This window comes from Pteronotus mesoamericanus, unplaced genomic scaffold, assembly GCF_021234165.1.
Source record: "Pteronotus mesoamericanus isolate MK-2021 breed Mesoamerican mustached bat unplaced genomic scaffold, CSHL_Meso_final contig_56, whole genome shotgun sequence".
Taxonomy (NCBI): Eukaryota; Metazoa; Chordata; class Mammalia; order Chiroptera; family Mormoopidae; genus Pteronotus; species Pteronotus mesoamericanus.
The window spans coordinates 8,196,528-8,223,216 of record NW_026555201.1 but is presented as its reverse complement, the minus strand read 5'-3'; the positions used below and the strand labels follow the sequence as shown (position 1 = coordinate 8,223,216).

The 26,689-nt window shown below is 38.9% G+C and overlaps 1 protein-coding gene across 6 annotated transcripts in view; it reads left to right on the top strand.

Moving 5' to 3' along the window:
- Positions 1–26,689, top strand: part of GRIP1 (glutamate receptor interacting protein 1) — a 387,281-nt gene that overhangs the window by 312,348 nt on the left and 48,244 nt on the right. For all 6 annotated transcript variants that reach the window (XM_054580065.1, XM_054580063.1, XM_054580064.1 and 3 more), the window contains 2 exons: positions 9–154; positions 12,506–12,586. In XM_054580065.1, the coding sequence (XP_054436040.1) occupies positions 9–154; positions 12,506–12,586 (227 nt within the window). The remainder of the gene's footprint in view (positions 1–8; positions 155–12,505; positions 12,587–26,689) is intronic.

Genomic DNA, 26,689 nt, shown 5'->3' with positions numbered 1-26,689 from the left:
AAATTCAGATGTGGGGTACTACAGATTGGAGACAGAGTGATGGCCATTAATGGAATTCCAACTGAGGATAGCACCTTCGAGGAAGCCAATCAGCTCCTCCGAGACTCTTCAATCACAAGCAAGGTCACACTGGAAATCGAGTTTGATGTTGCAGGTATGATCATATAATCGCGAGGCAGCTGCTGAGTCAGGAGTGGACTGCATGTGAATTATATGGATTATGTGGCAGAAATAGAGCTATTTCTTATATGCTGACATGCTTTTGTTCAGGAGATTTGGGGTGTCATTTTGAGGTGAGCATTGTTGTTGTATTATTCATTAAAATGTTACCACTAGAACAGTTGAAAATAAATGTGACAAAACAAAAAGTAATAGCCACGATAAAGGTGATAAAAAAATCATGTAGCCTTTATTCTTCTTGACTCTCTCCTATATGCTAGAGAAACCATATTCTTCAGTCACACAGATAAGAAAAAGCCTCTCTTTAACCCTTCCCACTGCAAAGAACATAAGGTTTGGAGGGTAACAATGAAAATTCATTAAATGGATTTATACGAACCCATAGGTTACTGTTTGGTGTCTGGTATGAAAGAGAAATTGTACCAGACACTTGTTAAGAAGAAAGACTTAATTCAAGACCATTGCAAGAGAGATCAAGACTTGCAATAGAAAAGAGAGATTGAATTCAACTCCAAACACAGCAAAGACAGCCAGGAATTTCTAGCTAGCAGGCAAGGTGAGGGTGGATGGGAAATTACTAAGAGGAACTTGATAGTAATGGAGAAGGGATGAGGAATTTAATTCAAGGATGGAGATATCCTTGATAAATGAAGTTAGCACAAGGCTTGCTAAAAGAGCTCAGCGGGTCAAGGACTAGGGCAAGGACAAGTCCTAGTCAAGAGGAGGGCCAGAGGAGCCTAAATTTGGTCATAAAGGGAGTCTTTGTCAGTAGCTAACATTTGTACACGTTTTAAAGGTCGGTGCAAGTTTCCATTTAAGAAAATTGTCTTCACAGAGTGAAATAGTACCTCACAGAGCCAATAACCTTTCCCAATCATACAGATAAGCTTTTGGACATGGGGATTGCATTATCCCTACAAATATTTGCTGAATATTTACCATGGGCCAATTTCTTTCCCATACAATGGAGGTGCACCAGTAGACAGGAAAGAAAAAAAAAATCCCTGTCTTAATGAAGATTATATTATCTGTACAGAAAGTTAATTTTTAAATTTACAAGTATAAATTAAGACAATAATAGAAAATAAAGCAGAATGGGGGTTAGAGACTGACTGTGCGGGAGCTATTTTCGTAGGACGACTCTCTAAGGGAGTGGCATTTGAGCAGAGATTTGAAGCTTGAGAAGGAGCCAGCCATGTGAGAACCTGGGAGGAGAGAATTCCAGGCAGAGGGAACAGCCAGAGTAAAAGACACAAACCAGAATAATGAGCTTGGTGAGTTTGGGAAGCAGCAAAAAGGGTTCTTGTTAGAGGATATAAGTGAGCTGGGGCTGGGAATCAGATTTGGGTATAGAGATGGGGTGGGAGAGGTTGGAAAGGAACCAGTAATGAAGGGCCTTGGTAAAGAATTTGGACTGTATTCCAAGCGCAATGAAGTCAAGAAGCATTTTATGGAAGGGAGCGAGATAACCTAACGAATGTTTTAGAGATAGTCTTCTGAGGTGAGAAGAAACAATAGCAGCAGCGGAGAAAGAAGCAGAAAAGCCAGTGAGGAGGTGGTGGCAGTTGGACAGGTAAGAAATAATGATGGCTTGGACAAGGTGATGGCTTGAACAAGGTGGAAATTAGTGCTAGAGATGGTGACAAATAGTGAAAATGAGGCCATGGCTAACAGAACCTACTTATGGAGTAGATATGGGAGATGAGAGAATGACAGATCATGGACGACTCCTCAGGCACAAGCACCAGCAGCTGCGTATGTACTGATGTCTAACTGAGAGGAAGCCTTGAAGAGTAGGAATTTGGGGATGACAAAGCTTCTGTTTTAGACATAAGCAGGTAAGTCCACCACCAAAGCTAGGGAAAAAGGGCAAGCACATTCATTCAAAAGACAACTATCGAGCACCAGGTACTCAGTGCTAGGCACTGTCATATATTCGGATCGTTGAAAAAGGAAATAGAAAGGATTAATATCTTCAAGGAGCTCATAACCAATTAGACAAGAGCAAGAACTGCTAGAATAGACTTACTAAATGTGTGTTGCCACCAAAATGCCAAAAGAAGTGCCCAGGAGACTGCAGGTAGCACCCCCTGGAGCTAGGATCAGGCCTGGGCTAGAGAGCAGGACTGAGGAGAGACCACCACGTCAGCAATTGTTGAGGTCATTGTAATGAGGAGACCGCCAAGGAAAGAGTCCCAGGCAGAAAGGACTCTGCCTAAGGAGTACTAAGATTTAAAGGGGAAGGATGATAGCAAAGGGGCTGATGAAGATCTACTATGAGAAGTGGGAGGAGAACCAAAAAAAAAAAGGTGGCATTTTGGAAGCCAAAGCAAGAGGGTCAAGGCAAAAGTCATGGTCAATGGCGGAATGGTGCTGTAAAGAATTCAAATAATATAAGGCAGGAAATGTCCACTGGGTTTGGCAATTAGGAAGACTGACATTGCAGAATAGTTTCTGCAAACTGGAGGACAGAAGTCAGGCTGTAGTGAGCTGAGGAGTGAGTGAGGGCAGGGTGGAATACAGACGAGCTGTGCTTGCTGTCTGCCAAGGCATTGGTGTTTGGAAGAGGGTTTGGCAGGAAAAATGCAGTGAATGGATAGAAGGGACTGGAGGACACTGTGCGCTCCTGTTTTTAGAACTTTGCAGCATTTAGTTGTATACCTGATGCTCTATTGTATATTGCCTTATCTTTTTATCAGTGGTTCTTAACCAAGATCAGTTTTGTTGCAGGGCACATTTGACAATGTCAAAAAATTTAGCTGTAGATGAAAGAAAACTGGACAACAGGTAGAGGGGAATTCAGAGTTCAGAAGGGTGTTAATTTGTTTTGTTGCTTTGTTAAGATTAGAGAGAGATTTGAACACGTTTGGGCTTAAAATGAATGGAGAAAGGAGATAATTGGTGAAATTGGCTCCCCAAAGGGATGAAAAGGGAAGTTATCGAGAATATGGGTGGATAACTAGTCTAAGAAAGTAGAAGACCTCTTCCTATGAGATTGAGGAGAAAAATGTGAGAATGTTAACACATTTTTAGCTGTGATTAGGAAGACCCTGTAAGAACTAGAGAGCAAGGGTGAGAGGGTCAGCATTTTGGGACGTTGAAAACAATGATGAAGGTTTAGCATTGCTAATGGGGAAATCAGTGAGGAAATTAACCAGACTCATGTAAAGGGATTTTTCAAGCTGGATGGTGGGCCAAGCAGAGTCCAGAAGCTCCAACCTGCATGGTCAAGTTTGGGCTTGTATGTCTTTTTTGTTTGTTTATTTGTTTTATTAGGAGACCTCAGCTGCTGAGTAATAAGAGCAGAGATGGTAGATGATTAGATTGAGACAAAGATTAAGATTTCCGGAAAAGCTTCAACAGAAGGAGAACTTAAGTTACAGAGGTTCAAAGTGTTGCAGGAAGAGCAGGTTAATAATTATCATAATAGCATCAAAATGATCCTGATAATATTTATCAAATGCTTACTCTATGGCATGTCCAAGTGTATGTGTCCATTAGTTCACTTAATCCAATAACAACAATGAAGATTACTATTATTACATCTCCAGAATAGGAGGCCCATGTAGTTACAGGTAGAGGTGGGATTTTAACCCAGGCAGTCTGGCTCTAAAAGCCACACTCTAACCACTACACACACTGCCTGTGTTTGCAGATGTCTAGGTTGGAGAGGGATGGAAATTTATAAAAGATCAGCCTGATAGACTGGAAAGAAAGAGAGTATTTAAGTAACTGGGAGTTTTCAAGAAGAAAAATGGGTCTAGCGAGGGAAAGTTGATATTGAGGTCAAAAAGTATATTAGAGTTTAGGATTTTTGAGAAGGTCAAGGAAAGGTAGTGAGTTGCTGGAGCAAATATTATTCAGCCAGAGGTCTGGGCATTGGGAATGCAGTGCGGTGGAATGACCATCCACACAGTGAGGTCTCTCAGGAGGGCAGCACTTGGAATGAGGAAGGGGGTAAGAACTAGGTGCTCTTGTCATAACAAGCACAACCCCCTCAAAGAATGTCTGCAGTTGGGGTTTCCTCTTCCTGGACAGCGCTTCCCCAACATGTTCAAATGGTTTGCTCACTTCACTCAAATGTGGTTTGCTCAGAGAAGCCTTCCCTGGTCATCTATCACTCTCTGTCCCCTTGCCCAGATTTATGGTTCTTAGCACTTCGCAAACTCTGATGCTATGTGGGACATTTATTTGTTTATTGTCTTCTTTTCTCCAGTAGAAAAATTTATGATGTCAGGGACATTATGCCTTTTATTCATGAATGTACTTCAAAATAGTAATTGGAATGCAAGAAGCTCTCTGCCAGTAGTTGGTGAATGCATATATGCATGAATGAATGAATGGATGGATGGATGATGTTCAGTTGGCTTCCTTGAAGGCCTCACATCAGGAATTTCAATTTGCATGAGGAACTGATTTCACATCCACTGTTTTCTGGGACTCCTGGTCTCTTGGTGCTGCTTGTTTCTGCTTATCTGCTCCATTTGTCTCTGTACAAACTTTCTCTGATTTTTAATTGTATATGACTGTTTCATCTTTGCTAAAGTATCCAGCCAGCAGCAGCCAGTTCTGATTTCTAATTCCCAAGAGAAAGAATCTAACTGGCCCCACTAAGATTTGGTATCCTCTGCTTTTAGTTAGCTGTGGGCAACTAAATCTAGCAAAAATCTAGTAGAAGGACCCTATAAGGATCAGTCAGATGGCAGTGAGGGCATGGTTTTCAAACAAGGCTATCCAGAGGCCTCAGAAAATCCTCACTACAATCTCAGATCATTAGTGATGAAGGGGCTCATAATCCAGTACCTTCATTTACTTGTAAATGAGGGAACTGGGGTTCAGGTGGGGAAACTCAAAGTCATACAGCAAAGTGAGTAGTAGATCCCAGATCTGTTAAAGTGCACCTCTCTTTTCCATCACATATTCCACTGCTCTGCAAAGAGATGTTAGAGTTTCCAGCATGAAACAGTTGGCTTTCTGAATCTTGCCCTACTGACATTGTCTGCTGGGGGAGGTAGCGATTTTGCGCATCATAGGATACTGAGCAGCATTTCCTCAGTATGTGGCAGCGGTGGAAAGGCCAGCACAATTTGAACTTCTTCATAAGCAGTATCTAAGTGCTTACTTGTACTATTCAGGCATGTATATTTTATGTGTACCTTTAACATTTGTTCTTTGTTTAATCCATACTTAATGTATATGTATATTTTATGTGTATGTTGATTAAATGCTTTAATATCTTAGGTTTAAGCTCCTAAAAAATAGAAATTATGTCTATTAAACCCACATTGTTCCAAGCTTGCTTGAATAAGAGACAGGAAAAAGGGACCTCAGGTCATCTCCCCTTGCCCTCCATTCTTCCAGAAATAACCCACTTCTAATGGACAGGAATGACGTAGAAGAGGACCAGAAGAGAATAGGCTCCCATCCTATCATTCCTTTCTCCCTTTCTCATGGCAGCCATCACCAACCGATGCCAGTATCCTCCCGCTGAGTTCAGACACAGCACCAGAATTCTCAGTATAACACTCTAGTCATTACCCATTACTGGAATCTATTAGAAAAGGCTGGAAATCTCAATCTTAATCTCTGGCTCAATTTAATCATCTACTGTCTCTGCTCTTATTCCTTGGCAGCTGAGGTCTCTTGACAAAAAAACTACTTGACCATTCAGGTTGACCTACTATGAGCTTAGAGCTTCTGACTCTCTTTGGTTCAACACCCAGCTTGAAAACCCCTTTACATGGGTTTGGTTGGCTTTCTCACTGATTTTCCCATTTGTTATTCTAAATCTTTATCATTTTTTAAAGCTCCCCCAAGATGCCATTAGAGAACTTGGAATATTGATAGGAAATCTCTGGACATAAACTATTTCAAGATTGCCCTGTCCTCCTAGATTCACTCCTAATTGTCTGGATGGGAGCCCTCTGTTTCCAAAATTATTCTTTGGAAATATACTATACCTAGATATTGATTCCCAAGCTATTGGGTCTTGGAAATGAGCGATCTCTATTTTATAAACATTTTAAGTGACATAAGGACTAGTTAAGAAGCTTGACTATGAGTATATTTTTGTTTAAATCTATGTCTTTAAATGAGTGTTACTATACAAACAACATTGTAGTAACATTAATGGTATTTTTTACATTACTTTGCCGTCCTTCACCATATAAAATTTAATAAAGATATAATTATAACATATGGACAATTTACATGTTGCCTTTTTCTAATACTGCCTTTTAAAATACCAATCTGCAATGTTGTGTATACTTCAAGTTTGCACTTTAACTCTGAAGTTATTTTGCTGGAAAAATATAGCTTTGTTGTGCAAAGACATCCCAGAACAAAAACCCTACTGAATGCTGTTTGCCATCCTGATAGTGCCCCAGTGCTTTCCTCTGAGTGGACGGGAGCTGAGCATTTCCATTCATCCCCCTCAGAACCATTCGTTTTTTCCAAATCTCACAAGGGTGTCCAGGTTGATGAATTATGATTACCTTACTGTGTCAACAATGAATGCTTTCGGCAATAAAAGCAGACCAGTTGGAAGGAAGTCTTTGTTTACTCAAATGTGTTTTTAATTATAGTATTAACAAAGATAAACCAAAACCAGGGGAGCGCAAAATAATCACATGGGAGTCTAAGAAAATAAATGGTCTATTTACTTATTCTAAACCTATTGTTTCTCTAAATATTGGATCTTTTCTCCCTTCACTGGTATTTCTTTAAGAAACCCCAAATGAAATGTGCCTTTAACCACCAAGTAATTGTAGAGAAAAAAAATACCAAACATAAAATAAATCATATTGGCATTTAAAGATTAAAATGAACTCGCAGACTGATCAAAGAGATTTATTTGTTGATATTTGTACATCATTATGAATATTTCAAATCTTATGTAGTCAAAAGTGATCCATTACTGTTTCCTAGGAAATTATAATATCTTCTCCAGTGTCATTGACAATGTTAATCTTGGTCAAGGGTCCTTGCATTAAAAATTTATAAAAGTAAAATGTTGCTATAGTAACTATTCCAGATCAGTGTTTCCCAGCCCTTAGGATTCGAAGACCTCACTTGAATAAGCATAGTATTATGAGAAGTATATACATCCAGTAAGTATGTATATACTTACATGGATACATATGTACATACACAAGCATACAATGGGCTCCTCTCCCCTTTCACAGAGCACTTTTCTTAAAATAGATAACACTAAAACATGCATGAAATGAGTTCCATAAATAGGGAAGCCATTGGCTCCTCTATAGCTTCTTATGCATTTACTTAGAAACACTTGCATGCTTCGTCCTAGTAATCAAATAATTCCTGCTACACCGTGAACACTTTTGCAGGACCTTTCTGTTTAGCTCCATCCCATTTCCTTCACTTGATTAGTGTGTTCATCAGAGATCTTTCAGTTTCAAGCAACAGAAATGCACTCAAGCTAGTTTAGATGGACAAGAGGCATTTACTAGGAGCACACAGGTGTTTCACAGCCCTTGACTAGGGAGCCCGAGGAAGTGCTAGAGCCAAACATCAAAGACTGTCCAGCTGTGCACAGGTTCTCTCCTCATCTGTGCTTGTTTCATTCTCCCCTCTCTCTGCACACTGACTACTGGGGAAAATGGGGCCACTTCCAGCCAGCCTTTCTGCCCGCAGCCTGCATGCTCATTGAGAATTCTTGAAGTGTCCTTTTAGAAGTGGGAAGAAGGTGACAATTAGCCTTCCACTACTGGGACAGGGAACGGAGAGGACTCGGGAAAGAGATGGAGGGAAGGCATGGAACTGAGAAATATTTTGGAAGTAAATACTTATGACACTTGCAGCACCCGAAGCAAGAAAGTAAAACACACCTCCCTGTTTTTTACTTTTCTCATTTCTCTTTTTCTGCCTCAATATATCAAAATTAGCCAGCCGTTTTAAAATCTACTGGGGTTTAGAAGTAATTTATCTAGCACAAGTCCTATTGGGAAATGAGGAGGGTACAAACTCTAAACAAACAAACAAGTAAATGTCTGTCCTAGCACATCGGAATGTTAGTTGAGTACAATACCAAAGCCAAAGGTGTCATCTCACTGTCTGTCACCCTCTGGAGCACACCTGCCAGGACTGGAGAGTTCAGAAAAGTGGAGGAAGCTGATGAAGGTAACAGATTCCCTTACTCCCTCAAAGTAAAAACTGGAATCTCCCTCTTTTTTTCCCACACATGGAGCCTAGGGGTCTTAGGAATCTTTTATAAGTAGCATTACAGGTAGAGAGCCCAGCAAAATCAAAGTTTCATTGTGTTTCACCAGTTTAACAGTCCACAGAGAATCTTTTGAGTTCGAAGATGAGATTCAGGTTTTGTAAAAGGTTTACTGCCCAAATCCTCATGGAAAAGTACAAAAGGCCAGGAAGAACAGGTAAAGGCAGAACAAGGAAGAGAGTATTCTGTTTCCATGAGGCCATCCCAGCTTTCACCCTGCTTTGCAGAGACTCAGAATGTCAAATGTGAGATTAACACATTGGACCAGAGGCCGGAGGTCTCACATCACAGCTGCTGTCAATGATTCCTTTCGGCAGATTTGGGGGCCGGCCTTGAGCAAAATCAAACAGTAAAAGCCAGTTTAGCTCACTCATCCCACAGACGCCCCCATCATGCTAATGTTTCCCTTGCCTCTTGCAACTCCTTCCTACCCCTTCCCAAAACCTTCAAGAAACATTATAGTCATTAGCAATTTAGAGTGAATAGATGTTATCTCTTCAGAGGATATTTCCATTTCAACCTTATCCCTGGTTGGAGGTCCTCCAGACTGTTAAAAGAATTTTAAGAAGAGTAAGTATATTTAAGTATATGTAGCAGGGACTTCAATCAAGATGGCAGTGTAGGCAGACAGGTCTCGCCTCTTCGCACAACCACATCAAAATTACAACTAAAATATAGAACAAGAAATCACTCAGAACCATCAGAAATCAAGTTGAATGGAAGTCTGACAACTATGGAACTAAAGAAACCACATCCATCCAGACTGGCAGGACAGGCACAGACTTGGAACGAGTTAGTCCCATACCCACATGTGGTGGATAAAAATTTGAGAGGGATATGTTAGGAGCGAGGAGTCTCAGCCACACACCAGGCCCCCCAGCACCACACCAGGCCCCCGGCCCAGGGTTCCAGTGCCAGGAAGCTAAGTACCCATAACTTCTGGCTGCAAAAACCAGCTGAAGAAACTTCTGGAGCACCAAGCATTTCCTCTTAAAGAACTCACACATGGACTCACCTACTTAGACTCACTCCCTCTGAGCTCCAGCAGCAGGATAGCAGCTTGAAAGATACCAGTGGTACACAGGGAGAAACCGAAGTGTCTGGCATCAAGGCGAGCGGAGGCCATTATCCCTTTTCTAAACCCTCCTCTTACAAATCCAGTAAGCTGCTGCAGTACCGGAGACTCCATCAGCCTGGCTAACGCTGTTTGACCCACCTTGGAGACTCTGCCCAACCCAACTTAAGGGGTTCACCCAAGCTGCTTTTCCATATGAATAACTGGTTTTGGCTCCTGCTTATAACATCCTAAATCCTATCAAACAAACAACAGCTGGCTTCAATGAGCCCCAGGTCCGGCACTAGTAGCAGCCAGCTTAGATTCACAGCTTGGATGCTCCTGGGAATCTCCAAGCCCAACACAAGTAGCAGCCATCTCAGGTTACTTTATAGCTCAGGCAGAGTGTCCCAGGCAAAACACAGGTTGGGGCTGACCTTGGCCTGAACCATCTGGGAAACCCCAGGGTCAACACACCCACTGGACAACCACAAACCACTTGAGAGCACGACCAACCTGCTCCTGCACAGCTGATCCTCCACAGAGGGCAGACTTTGGTGGTCAGTGGTCACAGCTAGTCCTTGCAGCTGACAGGCCTGGGCAAATCGCTCCCATTGATCTGCCAACAGCAACCAAGACTCATCTACAAGAGGAGGGGGTTACTCAGCCCACATGAAGGGCACACATCAAGTACCCAGCTTGGGTGATAGGGGAAACTGTGCCACTGGACCCTACAGAACACCTACATTAGGCCAAGCTACCAAGACATGGCGTCAAAGCAACTCTACCTAATACATAGAAACAAACACAGTGAGGCTGCCAAAATGAGGAGACAAAGAAACATGGCCCAAATGAAAGAACAGATAAAAACTCGAGAAAAAGTGCTAAACAAAATGTAGGTAAACAATCTATCAGATGCAGAGTTCAAAACACTGGATATAAGGATGCTCAAGGAACTTATTGAGGATCTCAGCAGCATAAAAAAGATCCAGTCAGAAATAAAGGATACACTAATTGAAATAAAGAACAATTTACAGGGAAACAGTAGTACAGTGGATAAACTCAAGAACCAAATATGATTTGCAACATATGGAAGCAAAATAACAACCAATCAGAAGATCAAGAAGAAAAAGGAAACCAAAAAAAGGAGGATACTATGAGCAGCTTCTGGGACAACTTCAAGCTGTCCAACATTCACATGATAGGAATGCCATAGGAGAAGAGAAAGAGCAAGAAATTGGGAAATATTTGAAAAAAAATAATGAAGGAAAACTTCACTAATTTGCTTAAAGAAATAGACATGCAAGTCCAGGAAGCACAGAGAGTCCCAAACAAGATGGATGCAGAGGTCCCCTCCAAGACACATCATAATTAAAGTGCCAAAGGTGAAAGATAGAGAATCTTAAAAGCAGCAGGAGAAAAGCAGTTAGTTACCTACAGGGGAGTTCTCATAAACTGTCAGCTGTTTTCTCAAAAAAAACTTTGCATGCTAGAAGGGGTTGGCAAGAAATATTCAAAGTTATGAAAAGCAGGGACCTACAACCAAGATTGCTCCACCCAGCAAAGCTATCAGTTAGAATTGAAGGGCAGATAAAATGTTTCCCAGACAAGAAAAAACTGAAGGAGTTCATCATGACCAAACCATTATTATATGAAATAAATACATATCTATCAGCAATTGAATCTGAAAAACAAACTAAGCAAACCAGAAGAACAGAGACAGAATCAGGGATATGGAGAATGTTTTGATGGTTGCCAGATGGGAGGCAGGTGGGGGGAAATGGGTGAAGAGGTGAGGGGATTAAAAGTCCAAATAGGTAGTTACAGAATAGCCATGGGGATGTAAAGTACGGTATAGGAAATGGAGTAGCCAAAGAACTTGTACTCATGACCCGTGGACATGAACAATGGTGGAGAAATTGCCTGAAGGAGTGTGGGGTGCTGGGTGGAGAGGGAAAAGGGGGAAAATTCGGAACTGTAATAGCATAATGAATAAAATAAAATTTTTTAAAAAAAGAAAAGTCAAAGACTATGTTCTCAGAAAGGGAAATAGAAAAATAATGAATATGTAGCAATTCCTTCCTTTCCAAAATACTAGTCAGGCTCTGGTAAAATCAGTTTAGTTCTAGCTAAGGTTGCAATTCAGCCAGTGCACACTGGCCCTCTCTGTTACTACAATGTTAGTTCACCTTTATACCAGTTGGCCAATATCTAAGCCCACCTTCACCCTATGCCAGTGTCGCCTTTCCTTCTGCCCCACTCTGGGACCTTCTGAGCTCCCCAGGATCCAGAAACTAACGGGTCACCCTTGGTGCACTTGGCACCTCCTGGCCCCCTCTGTTCCCAAGTGTGGTCAGCATCCAGTCTGGCTAGTTATGGGCCGTGCCATTCTGGTTGTGAAATGTTTCAAATATCACTCCTGCTTCTGCCTCTTTAAATGCACATTTCACTGTTTACATTACAAAGTAAGGCACCTCCTTTTCCCCTCCTCCCAAATCAACAACTATTACACCAAGCTGAAATTTTTCCTAAAATCTATTCCCCTCAGTACCTTCAAACAAAGGTCGAAAAAAATAATTGCTGAATAGTAAACTCTGGGAAAATACAGGTAGGGGAAAAAAGAATATGACCAGCCCTGTGATTCTTAAACTTTATTATGCCTAAGAATCACCTGAAGAACATCTTTAAAATGCAGACTTCTAGGTTTCACCTTCAGAGATTTCGATTCTATAGATCTGGAGTGATTCAGGAATCTGTATTTTTAACTTGCATCCCAGGTAAAGCTGATAGACGTGGTCCCTGAATGGCACTTTAGAAATTGTGAACTCGACTGTTGCCGTGAATTATGTGCAGTTGCCATGAATAGGACATGTATTTTTTTGCCAGCAGCTTAGTTTACCAGTATTTTACGGGCATTCATTCACCTTACTTCAGTCCTACTTTAAGTACAGATGATGCATTGTCATTGGTTGGTGCTTCATTCTTCCTGATCTTCTATGAACACATTTTTTTTTGTTTTGCAATTTCAGAGTCTGTCATCCCAAGTAGTGGAACATTTCATGTAAAGCTCCCTAAGAAGCACAATGTGGAACTTGGAATAACCATAAGTTGTAAGTAGAAATGATTTCTTTAACATGTAGTATTTTAAAAATACATCAGAAAATTGTATTGACAAATGGTTCACAGGTATGGCAAATGTTTTTAAGTGTCACTTCCTAATTTCTATGTAATGATACAAAAATGTGAAGCCAGTCACACCTCTAGCACTTATATATAAGCTATGTTACTTAAATACTCTCTAATCTTATATTTCTTCATCTATAATATGGAAATGATACCTACAAAAAATAGAGTTATATTAAATAACATATTTACATACCTAGCATATTCCTTGGCAAGTAATAAGTACTCAATAAATGTGGCTCCTGCCACCCTACATGAATAATTAATTAAGCATATAAATGCATATAGATTCTCTACATTTCAATATATTATGGATTAAGTTTTCACAATAATCTATTTAGTTAATGAAAGTGACAATTATTTACATTTAAAACCATTTTTTTTTTTGGCCACAGTGCATCTAAATCTATTTTGCAAGACTGAAACAATGTCCTTACTTTAGTGACTTCCTGAATTCCTCCATGGTACAAGGTGTCTGGGTAACCAAACAAACCAAAACAAAAAACGTAAATGTGTTTAATTCCCTTCTTTCATCAGGCTCTAGATTTAGAACTGCTCTGGGTAAAACAACTTTGAAAATTTTAGCCCCAATGGAGTTGTATAGAATGGAAATTGAGGTTTTTGTGCTTTTAATATCCATAAACTAAGTTTATCCATAAATGGCCCCCAGAAAGTGAAGCAAATGATTAATGATTAATGCCTAAAGACCAAAGGAGACACGAAGGCAATGTCTGTAACTGAGTGGTGGTCCCTTCAAGAAAGAGTGATGAGGCTTCATAAAAGTGCCTCACTGCACTCTGTTGCATAGCATTTATGTCAGTGGTTATGGCAAAAATTAAGAGATCTTAACTGGGCAGTATAAAATGGGGACTGTCCAATTCAACATTGACCATATAAATTTAACACAGAAAATGAAATTTTATTTATAACTAATAAATCACATATACTAGTACAACACTAAAAACAGTGGAACTACAATACAAAAGTAAATGTTGAGAACAAGAAGCCATATGTATAAGAGAGAGCCTGTATGCCACACTCCCTCTCCGAAACCCCAGTGTGAGGAAACCTACTTACTGTGAGGAAAGTAGGGCTGAAGTGTTTGATGTGACCCTCTATACAGTAGCAGAAAGATGAAATGAGATTTTGGAGACTCCAGACCTAGTCTAAGTGCTACTAAAGTCGTTTATGCCTTTAATAGATTCACTTAACCTCTCAATTTGTTCATTATGAAGCAAAGATGGTATGCCATTATTTCTGTCAACAGCTGAGGATACTGAAATTAAGAAAGAACTGATAAGAACTTGCTGTTCTAAAAATATTTGGAGTTAAAGGTAGATTCTGCAACCTCCATGTAACTTTAAAGCTGCTCTCATTTATTCTATTTATTCCATTCTATTCAATTATTTCATCAGAATTGGCTGTGACAGTGGTCACTCTTGCAGTTGTGGAGTGCATACCCTGCAGCATGTAGAGGCCCTGCCTTCCTTCCTCTCCATTCTCTTTTCCTTTTGTCTTCATTGTGAGTGTTCACCATGCCTAGGCCATTGGCAAACACACTACCAGCCTGAGAAATGCTTGCTGCTAGTGTACATATTAAAGACACCTCTTCAGAAGTTTCTCTTGCTACACATTTTGCCACAGAGTTATTTTACTCTCAAATTTTAATGAGAGAAAAGATTTATTTGTGTTTTTATACAATAGATTTATTCTTAAAATTGATATATTTAAAATATAATTTAACTATAGAATATTCATTTGAAAACTTCTATTCATGTGATATATTACTTTTTTAAAGTTGATATTTATATGTTCAGTTAGTTTAAGGTGTAGTCATGTACACACAACTAGAAATATTTTAATCACATGAAGAACTACTTAAAATCATGCTATATGATGGTGTTACATATGTACTATTACTTTTAAAACTGATTTTAATACCAATAATGGAAACTATCCAACTCATGCACCACAAGAATGGCCTGAATTTAGCCAGCAACAAGCTAAAGTAACTCGTGGATGTGGCAGGTATGATGCTCTTCCTGGATGGAGAAAAGAAGCTTGTCTCACATGCTTGTCAGCCCTTCTGGAGCTACAGTACCATTTACATGACTAATCATCACCATACTGAGTTTGCATCTCCTTGTGGAAAATGCTCATATTTTGCCAGCTGAGAAAGCAGAATTTGCTAAAAGAAAAAAAAAAGAAAAGCCAGAGTCCACTTTCATTGTTGCAAAATAGTGAAGTCCTGAGACCTAGCACAGATCCTGTCATATACAAGGTGCTTATTTAATTTGTATTTATTGGATGATCTAGGATGGTGGATAAGTAAATGGAAGCTACACTAACCTCCTCCCAGGACCAACCTGGAATTACAACTAAATTGTAGAGAAATCATCCTGACTAACCAACTGAACACTAGCTGGAGAGAAGCCTTATAACCAAGGACAGACAGGAGAAACCACTTCACCACAGCAAGACTGGTAGGGAGTGCAGAGGAGGTGCGAGAGGGCTGGCTGGGCTCACTCAGACAGCAACTGAAGTTATACTGGGATATTTAAGCAGCTGGAGGGTTCCCCCTGAGAAGAGTGGAGCCTAAGCCCCAAGCTGGCCTCCTGAGACTATAGCACCAGAGCCAAAAAGGAACCCAGATGGCATCCAGCTGTGAAAAGCAGCCGGGTTTCTGTCTGCCAGAGAGAGACAGCCGGAGACACAGGGAGCCTCTCCTCTTAAAGGGTCAATGCACAAAGTTTCATTTGTAGCCACTTACCCTGGGCTCCAGCAGAGGGAGGGCAGAGTGGACTAGAGATGCTTGAGGAGAGTCTGGGGCTGGTGGCTCCAGGGAGAGAGCTAAAGGAACAGCAGCCAGGATCCCTGTGCTGAGTCAGTCCCCATACTGCAGGAGCCATCTCTCTCAGGCAGAGACTCTCCAAGTGGCATCAGCCTGAGGGGAAACAATAGCCCCACCCACAAGAATTACTCTGCCCCACCCTGTGGAGCTTAAGCCAGGCTGCTGATTACAGCTTAATTAGTGTAACAACTGATCATCTTACTAACTGATTAGTTTAACAACTAAGAAAATACAAAGAAGCAGCCCAAAAAGAAAGACAAAGAAACACTTCCCAGGTGAAAGAATAAGAGAATTCTCCAGAAGAAGAACTAGATGAAATAGAGGCAAGCAATTTATCAGATAGAGAGTTTAGACTAATGACTATAAAGATACTCAAAAGCATGAAAAAATACTTAGAAACCAAAAAAATAAAAGGACCAGTCAGATATAAAGAATGCAATATCTGAAATAAATAATATATTGGAAAGAATAAACAGTAGGTTAGATGAAGCCAAGGACCAACTTAGTTATTTGGAAGAAATCACTAAGGTAGAAAAGAACACCCAGGCAGAGCAGCAAGATGAAAAAGGAATATAAAAAAAAAATGAAGAGAGCTTAAGAAACATTAGGACAACATGAAGCATAACAACATCTGCATCATGGGAATACCAGTAGTAGAAGAGAACGAGCAAGAGATCAAGAACCTATTTGAAGAAATAATGACTGAAAACTTCCCTAATCTGGTAAAGGAAAAAGACACACAGGTCCAGGAAGCTCAGAGAGTCCTAAACAAGTTGGACCAAAGAGGCCTACACTGAGACATATCATAATTAAAATGACAAGGCTTAAAAACAGTCCTAAAGACTATAAGAGAGAAGCAGGTTACCTACAAAGGAGCACCAATTAGATTGTTACCTAATTTCTTCACAGAAACATTTAAAGCCATAAGGGAGTGGCATGAAATATTCAAGCTGATGAAAAGCAGGGATTTACAACCAATGCTACTTTACCCAGCAAAGCTATCATTTAAAATGAAAGGAGAAATAAGGAGCTTCCCAGAGAAGAAAAAGCTAAAGGATTTTGTTAACACCAAAGCTAAAGGAGTTTGTTAACATTAAACCAGTTGACAAATGTTAAAGGGCTTGCTTTAAGAAGGAGGGGCGGGGAGGGGGAGGGGAGCAGAACCAGGAGATGGAGAGAAAGAAAAAAAGGAAAGCAGTCTAACAACAAAATGACACTACATGCATATCTGTCAATAATCACCTTAAATGTAAATGGCTTAAATGCTCCAACCAAAAGACATAGGATAAGAAATGGATAAGAAAACAAGACCCATGTATATGCTGCCCCCCAGAAATCCATCTCAGATCAAGAGATACACACAGAGTAAAAGTAAATGGATGGAAAAAGATATTTCACGCAAATGGAAATGAAAAAAAAGAGCTGGGGTACCAGTACTTACATCTGACAAAATAGACTTTAAAACCAAAGCTATAGTTAGAGACTAAGAAGGGCACTGCATAATCATAAAGGGAATAATCTAACAGGAGGATATAACCCTAGTAAACACTTATGCACCCAACATAAGAACAAAAGAATATATAAAACAAATTTTGATTGACATAAAGGGAGAGATCGACAGGAATACAGTCATAGCTAGGGATTTTAAAACACCATTGACTTCAATGGATAGGTCTTCCAGATAGAAAATCAACAAGGAGACAGTGGCCTTAAACAACGCACTAGATCAAATGAATTTAATTGATATCTTCAGAGCATTTCACCTCAAAGCAGCAGAATATACCTACTTTTCAAGTGCACTTGGACTGTTTTCTAGGATAGACTACATGCCAGGACACAAAACAAATGTCAATAAATTTAAGAATATTGAAATCATATCAAGCATCTTCTTGACCACAGTGTTATGAAACTAGAAATTAATCAAAAGAAGAACACTGAAAAACACACAAAGACATAGAAGCTAAATAACATGTTGTTAAACAATGAATGGGTCAACAATGAGATCAAGGAAGAAATCAAAAGATACATTGAAAAAACTGAAAATGAGGACACAAAAATCCAAAATCTGTGGAACAAAAGAGAAAGCAATCCTAAGAGGAATATTCATAGTGTTACAGGTTTATCTAAAAAAAACAAGGAAAATCCTCAAATAAACAATGCAACTTTGCACTTCAAGGTACTTGAAAAAAACAACAACAAACAAAGCTGAAAGTGAGTAGAAGGAAGGAAATAATAAAGATCAGAGCAGAAATAAATGAAATGGAGTCTAGAGGAATGATACAAAGGATCAATGAATCCAAGAGCTGGTTCTTTGAAAAGATAAATAAGACCGACAAACCTTAAACAGACTAAGAGAGAGGACCCAAATAAATAAAATCAGAAATGAAGGGAGAGAAATAACAACTGACACCAAAGAAATAAAAAAAACAATTTAAGAAAACATTATGAACAACTATATGCCAACCAACTGGACAACCTGGATGAAATGGATAAATTCCTAGAAACATAAAATCATCCAAAACTAAATACAGAGTAACCAGAGAATCTGAATAGACAGATTACACTTAGTGAAATTGAAGCAATAATTTAAAAACTCCCCGAAAATAAATGCCCTGTGCCAGATGGCTTTTCAGGTGAATTTTACCAAACATTCCAAGAAGAATTAACACCTCTCCCTCTCAAACTATTTCATAAAATTCAAGAGGAGTGAAGGCTCCCAAACTCATTCGATAGGGACAGCATTATCCTGATTCCAAAACCAGATAAAGATATTACAAAGAAAAAAAATTATAGGCCAATATCCCTGATGAACATAGATGCTAAAACCCTCAGCAAAATATTAGCAAACCAAATACAGCAATGCATCAAATAGATCACACACCATAATCAATTAGGATTTATTCCAGGGGTGCAAGGTTGGTATAACATTGACAAATCAATAACTGTGTTTCACCACATAAACAGAATGAAGGATAAAAACCACATGATCATATCAATAGATGCAGAAAAAGCATTTGATAAAACCCAATACCCATTTACGATAAAAACTTTCAGCAAAGTGGGAATAGAGGGATCATATCTAAACATTAAAAAGGCCATATATGACAAATGCACTGCCAGCTTCATACTCAACGGGCAAAAACTACAATCGTTCCCCTTAGGATTGGGAACAAAACAGGGATGTCCGTTTTCACCTCTCTTATTCAATATAGTATTGAAAGTCCTAGCCACAACAATCAGACAAGAAGGAGAAATAAAATGCATCCTAATTGGAAAGGAAGACATAAAACTGTCTTTATTTGCAGATGACATGATACTGTACTTAGACAGCTCCAAAGATTCTGCCAAGAAACTACTAGAACTGATAATGAATTCAGCAAAGTAGCAGGATACAAAATCAATATCCAGAAATCAGTTGCATTTTTAAATGGCAATTATGAACTATCAGAAAGGGAAATTAAGAAAACAATACCATTTACAACTGTTTCAAAAAGAATAAGATACCTAGGAATAAACCTAACCAAGGATGTAAAAGACCTGTACTTAGAAAATTGTAAGACACTGAAGGAAGAATTTGAAGAAGATACAAATAAGTGGAAGCACATACTGTGTTGTGGATTGGAAGAATTAACATCATTAAAATGCCCATACTATCCAAAGCAAGCTATAGATTCAGTGCAATTCCTATCAAGATTCCAATGACATATTTCACAGAAATAGGACAAATATTTCAAAAATTTGTGTGGAACCACAAAAGGCTCCACATAACAACATGAATCCTACAAAAGAAGAACCAAGTTAGAAGAATAACAGTACCTAATATGAAACTATACTATAAGGCCATAGCGATCAAAACAATGTAGTGCTTGCATAAAAACAGACACATACATCAATGGAACAGAAGAGAGAGCCCAGAAATAAACCCACACCTTTATAATCAATTAATGTTTGACAGAGGTAGCAAGCACATACCATGGGCTAAAGATAGTTTATTCAATAAATGGTTTTGGGAAAATTGGACAGATACACACAGAAAAATGAAACTAGACCCCCCTCTTATACCACAACAAGAATAAATTCAAAATGGATCAAAGACTTAAATGTTAGACCTGAAACCATAAAAATCCTAGAAGGAAACATAGGCAGCAAAATCTTGGACATTGCTCATAGCAATATTTTATTGGATATATCTCCCCCGACAAGGGAAACAAAAGAAAAAATAAACAAATGGGACTACATCAAACTAAAAAGTTTTTGCATGGCAAAGGAAATCATGAACAAAGTAAAAAGATAATTCACAGAGTGGGAGAACATATCCACCGACACTTCTGATAAGGAGTTAATATCCAAAATGTATAAAGTACTTACAAAACGCAACACCAAAAAAACCAACAATCCAATTTAAAAATGGACAAAGGACCTAAAGAGACACTTCACTAAGAATGGCATACAGATGGCCAATAGACAAATGAAAAGTGCTCAATGTCACTCATCATCAGAGAAATGCAAAGAAAAACCACAATGACATACCATCTCACACTTGTCAGAATGGCTACCATCAATAAATCAACAAAGAACAAGTGCTGGTGAAAATATGGAGAAAGGGGAACCTGTTTGCACTGTGGGTGGGAATGCAGATTGGTATGGCTGCTGTGAAAAGCAGTATGGAGATACCTCAAAAAATTGAAATGATCTGCCTTTTGACCCAGTGATCTCACTTCGGGGAATATATCCAAAGGAACCCAAAACATTAATTTGAGAGAACATAAGGACCTCTATGTTCATTGCAACATTATTTACAATTGCCAAGATATGGAAGCAGCCCAAGTGTCCATCGGTAGATGAGTGGATAAAACAACTATTGGACGTTTACACAATGGAATACTACCCAGCCATTAAAAAAGAAGAAAGTTTTACCTTTTATGACAGTATGGATGGACCTGGAGCATGTTATGCTAATGAAATAAGCCAGTCAGCGAAAGACAAATACCATATGATTTCACTTATATGTGGAATCTAATGGACCAACTGAACCAATAAGGAAACAGAGACAGACTCATAGATGGAATGCAGACTGACAGCTTGGGGGCGGGGGTGAGGGAGTGGAGGGACTGAGCAAAAAGGAAAAAGGACTCACGGACATGGACAACAGTGTGGTGACTGCTGGACAGAGGGGTATATAAGGGGACTAAATGGTAATGGGAAAAATAGATTAAATTTTTAAAAATTGTATTTATTGAATGAATAAGCAGTGTACTATAAACAATCTTCTACTAACAACTGTGCACTTTATGAAATGAGACTCTGAAGATGATGAATATAGATGTTTGTGCAAAGGCTATTGTGTGAACTGAAGAAGCATTGCCTTGGAAAATGATTAAGAGCAGGGACTCAGAGCCCAGACTGCCCCGCTCCCTGACTCTCTCTGTCTCTCTGTACTCAGTTTTCTTGTCTATCAAACGGTGAACTTATTGCTTCTTTGTAGCATGGCTGAGAAGATTAAAAGAGTTTGTATGTGTAAAGTACCTAAAACACCTTATACAACTAATATATAACTATATATTTATATCTATATATAACTGTTTCCCTAACAAATGATAGTCATTATGATGATTGTTATTTACTTTACACATAGAGCCCTGTGAAATGTTTAAATCAAAGCTCTAACCCACCAAATTTAGTGCCAGCTGCAACTGTGCTAAAGTTAGGGAATCAAGAGACCTTTTTCTCCAACACACACAGGTACTCTTAGTGAAACCAAGCTACAGCAAAGGTTCACTGATGTTTCTCACTCTCTCTATACAAACTCCTTTTTGTCTCCTTCACCTTGTAAAAATTCTGAGTGGTAAGAAACATGCGTTCATCTCTGAACGATACCATCAGAGCCTTTCACATTTTACTTAAGGCTTATTCTTCATACATAATTGACTGAGAAATGAGTCCCTCTGAATTTTGACGTTGTGAGCAGTTTTAGACTAATTTTCTTAAGTTCTTGATAAGACATTCATAACACATTAGCATTGGGCATTACTTTTATTGATGTTATTGCTATAATATGGAGTAATTTATCATAACAAATAAAGTGGACCGACATAGCAAAAGGATGCAGTTTAAGACTGGAAGTAGCCTCTTGAAGTTCTGACCCCTCACCCAGTCAGAAGGTGGAGAATGCAGCGTGCCTGCCTTTCAAACCAGAGAATCCTGGTTGCAGTTGTCAGTAACGTCCTTCTGATAGTGATATTTTCTTTTTTGGTTTTATCAGATGAATTTGTATCTACTTTGTTCCAGGCAGGGCTCTCAGCAATTTATGTATCTTCCCTTTTAATCTTCAAAGTGGCTCTGTGACATCTACGCCCATTTAGAAGAGGAAAGTAAGGCACAGCTGGATAACCTGCCCAAAGACCGAGAGCTATAAAGGCTAAATAGGGATTCAAACCCTTCTGTCTGACTTAGCATTGGCTTTGCTGTCACGTTACCACTCATCCCCATCTTTACCTGATTGATGAACCTTCCCAGATACTATAGTAGAAAAGCAGAAGACAGCATTTTGGGAGTAGAGCTAATTTGCTCATCTTCCTCTTTGGTTATGACTAGATTGTTTGCAAGAACAGAGGCTTTCTTTTTTTGATAGATAAAATCATTAATCAGTCTTCATGACAAGCACAACTAATCTGTCATTTTCCCATAAAGTCTTAAGCATATTTAGAAGATAATGATTCAAGTTTTTGCCAGTTTTGCTATAAAGTCTCAACTTACTGCTCCACTTGTTTTATTTGTCAAGTTTATATACATATATATATGTAAAACTGAATGATCGTGTATGTGTACGCTTTACTCCAATAACATTTGGACACTTATCAGGCCCTTTCAACAAAGTACTTTGACTGGCAGAATATGTCCTATGAATAGCTAGATATTATAGAATGTTCCTGGAACACTTTTTGATTCATATTTAAGTCACTACAAAATTCAGAAGATTTCACCTGTCTTCTAATACAAACTTTTTAAAACAAAGAATAGATACTGTCGATTTCTATCTCTTCCAACAACTATGTGAAGAGACTCCATATCCACTTTAAGAGTAAAGTTTCTGATAGCAAGGGATGACTAGTAATTTTAAAACTCCAGGAATCAAAGATGATAGCTTGAACGCCTGCGTTTCTCTGCTCCTACCCCACACCTCAATTTAAAATGACAGTATAGATTTTTCAAAAGGCAGAAAAAAAAAAACAGAGAGAGACGAGGAAAGGGAAAATAGACTACAGCAACAAAATTTGGAAGTGGCAAAGAAGATGGAGAAAGATGAATTTAAAGAAGCAGAAGGGAAAGCTGACAAAGAACCTGATTTATATCCTAAGCTCCCAACAGGCCCAGGAACTGGTGAAATCCAGAACTTTCAAGTGAGAGTCATGGTAAAGCTAAGACAAGAGGATCGGTTGGAGATCTATTAAGAATGAATTAGTCCATTAGATGCCTTCTCGCACTTAACACAGCTAGGTACTCCTTTCCTTCCTGGGAGAAGCCTAGTTTTATTCTCCGGGAAGCACGACACAGAAGGTCCCTGGACTGGGAGGCCACAGCTGAGTGTAGCAGGGCTGCTCTAAAAACAAGAGTGGGTGAAAGTTTACGTACTGAGTGCTGAGACTGCTCAAAGAAGCCAGGTAGCCATGCTGAATACCCTCCGAATGAGAAAGGATCAGAGCCATCTGACCCAAAGAAACAGCCTGGCCCGAACTAGACAGTGAAGACCAAAGTCCACAAGCTCCTCTCAGATGCGCCAAGTTTTGGCTTTTAAGGGCCACACTCTAATGTGAAGAGAGAGCTAAGGGGGAAAAAGACAGACACTTGAAGAAAGAATCTAATATGCAAGACTACTACCAAAAATAAAGAAGAAAAACAGAAAAATATCACATGCAGGAAGAAGAAAGGAAAAAACTGTCATTAACATCATTAGCAACATAAGATATTTTATCCATGGGAGGTAGGAAATGGTTACTATTGCTAACTAACATACAGAGGAGAACAGAGCTTTTGAAACTTAATAATATGGCAGAAATGAACAATTCAATAAAATAAGAGAAAATAAATTTGAGAAAAATTTCTAGAAATTAAGACAAGAATAAAAGAGGAATCTAGAATAAATAGGAATTATACGGGATGAATCCAAATAACGCAGTATCCAAATAATTACAGAGAGAACAGAGAGAAAGTAAAGCACCAAATAATTTCATAAAATTTCTTAGAATTGATGGATATACGTTTCCAAATTGATGGGTCCATGAGTGATGGATGAAAATAGACCTACACCAAAGCAACATCATCATGAGAGTCAAAAACACTAAGACTAAAAAGGCAAATGTACAGGCTTCCAGTGGCAAAAGTTAGGAGGGAGTTTTTATACAATGTATAAGAATACAAATAATCAAATAATCAGAATGGTATCAGACTTCCCAACAGCCACTCCATAAGTTAGAAAGCAATGGAAGAATACACTAATGAAATGAAGAACACGTTACAGAGAGTCAGCGATGGAGTAGATGAAGCAGAGGATCAAATCAGAGATATAGGAGAGATATATATATCTTGCCTATAGTATGGGATTTTGCATCATTGCTCTTTCTTTTTTGTCAGCCCTTTAATTCTGTATGTTGACCCACCTTATACCAAGATTTAAAAAGGTTATGATTGTTTTTTCTTTCTTTTTCAGAACTTAACCTTGTATTACCCTTCTTGTCTAAGACACACTCTTTACCCATGTAGTGTAACCTCCTCCCCATATGGCATGTTTGTATGGCCTTTCCAGTTGGAATCACTTCCCAGAAAAAATTACTTCTTGCGTAACCAGTCCAGCCTTTCCTTTTTATCCAACTTTTCTGGGATTTCATAGCCAGGGCCCAAAGCAGAAGTGCTTAGCTCATAGTTGGTGTTCAATAAATGTGTGTTAAAGGAATAATTCTGTGGAGAGCTCTGATCAAATTCAAAACACTGAGTACTAGAGTATTTTCTCCCAAAGGGTCACAAACTCAGAAGCCCTGAGGGTGAAGCAAGTTAGTGAGTGAGGTCCTTCCAATGACAACAATGACAAACTGATGATTTCCAGAGGAGGGAATTGGAGGACTGGGTGAAAAAGGTGAAGAGATTGAGAAGTACTGATTGATAGTTAAAAAATAACCATGGGGTTGTAAAGTACAACATAGGAAATACAGTCAATAATATTGTAATAACTGCGTATGGTGCCAGGTGGGTACTAGAAATATTGAGGGGGACATTTTGTAAATTGTCTAACCACTATACTGTACACCTCAAACTAATACAAAATAATATTGAATGTAGTGTGTATTTGAAAAAAATTTTAAAAAGAGAACAAAAGGGAGATGGAGGGCTCCATCTAAAGGAGGCAGTGAGAAAGTGAGTCCAGTGTGTCTGGATAATTGTAACAACAAGAAACACTTACATATGGTATTCTACATGCACTGGTTCAGTTACTTTACATGTAAAAACAACCTTACAGCAAAAACTGTACGAGATAAGCACCACTATTATCTTCATCACTGTTTTGGAAACTAAGGAGCTTAAAGACTACATGCTCAAGTGCACATGGCTAATAAGTGGCAGAGCCAGGATTTTAAACCCAAGCATTCTGACTACCAAGTCCTGGTAACCACTATACCATCCATATTGCCTCTCCAATTTTTTTAAAGGAGCTACACATTTATATAAAATCTACAATTCTGATATGTTGGCAACTAATTTAATTTTTTAAAGCACCATAATCCAAGCAAAGCATGCTGGTGCATGACTTCTCAGGGTGTACAAAGCATGACCAAGTCCTCAAAGCATGCACTGCCACGTGTAGCGTGCCTGGTAGGCTTGGTGGTGACACTGTCAGGAGCTCACAGGGGTTTGGACCCACTTACAGGTTCAACTTTGTCACTCTAATGGGCATCCACCCTGATGAATCTTTCAAACCTCAGATATGGACATGGCTAAAGGAGAAAGAAGCAGATATAGCAAACGTGAGAATGGCCACCACACTTGTCTGTAAGACCACAGAAGTTTCAAACCTCTCTGCAAATCTGTGCGGGTTTGTCCAAGAGGTCATGGTGCTCTTCTCCTCTGTTGCAAAGAAGACACAGATGGGTTTGATGTAGTTTCTTATCTCTACTATTGTTTTGTTTCAGACCATGGATTTTTTTTAAAAAAACCAAGGGAAATATTGAGCATTCTGTGATGGTTACTTCTGCTTGGCAAAATATTCATTTTTATAAAAATGAATGTGTAAATTCATTGGCAGATGCTAGAGAAGTCATACTTACTCATAGTAACGAAGTTTTTATTTTTGTGCTCATGCCCAGAACAATTTGCCCTACTGAAATATGACATGAGTAAAAATACTAGATGTTTATATTTCTCTAGAGGAATTATTTTAAATCATTGAATGGAGGTATAAATTATGAATTAATTGTAGGGAATAAGATATTTTACATTCTTTGCTAGAAGCCAAGAATAATGATTGAAGGAAGCCCCATTAACATTTCCTATGGACTAATTTAGACAGTGGGTAAGGTATGGAATATGAGTTTGCTTTTTCTTTCCATGTTGTGTTGAGATATTAAACCATCTGTTCTTGTGTATAAACATTTTCCTGGGATTCAGATGGGATTATGGGCTATGATATGTTTCTATGATTATTATGGGGTGATCAGAGTGTTTATAATAAAATCTTACTTTAGGGGCCTTTTAATGATCGCTACAGGCTCAGGTTGGCAAAACATCTACTCCTGGAAGCAAATTGTTTTTTACAAATGTTGGTATGGTTAATTTTAAGTATCAGCCTAAATTAAATGATATTTCTAAGTTCTTAAATTAAGATGATATTTTTATACTTACTTTGGCTATAGTTCATTTTCAAGATTAATTCTAAGTAGTCTCTTTACTAATTTGTTTTCATTCTCATCAAATGGAAATTTTTCTCTCTGTTTTAAGATTTTATTTATTTATTTTCAGAGAGAGAAGGAGGGAGGGGGAAAGAGGGGGAAAAACATCAATGTGTGAGAAACATCGATTGGTTGCCTCTTGTTCACCTCCAGCTGGGCACTTGGCCCTCAATAGAGGCATCTGCCCTGATCTGGAAATCAAACCAATGACTTTTCAGTTCGCAGGCCAGTGCTCAGGCCAC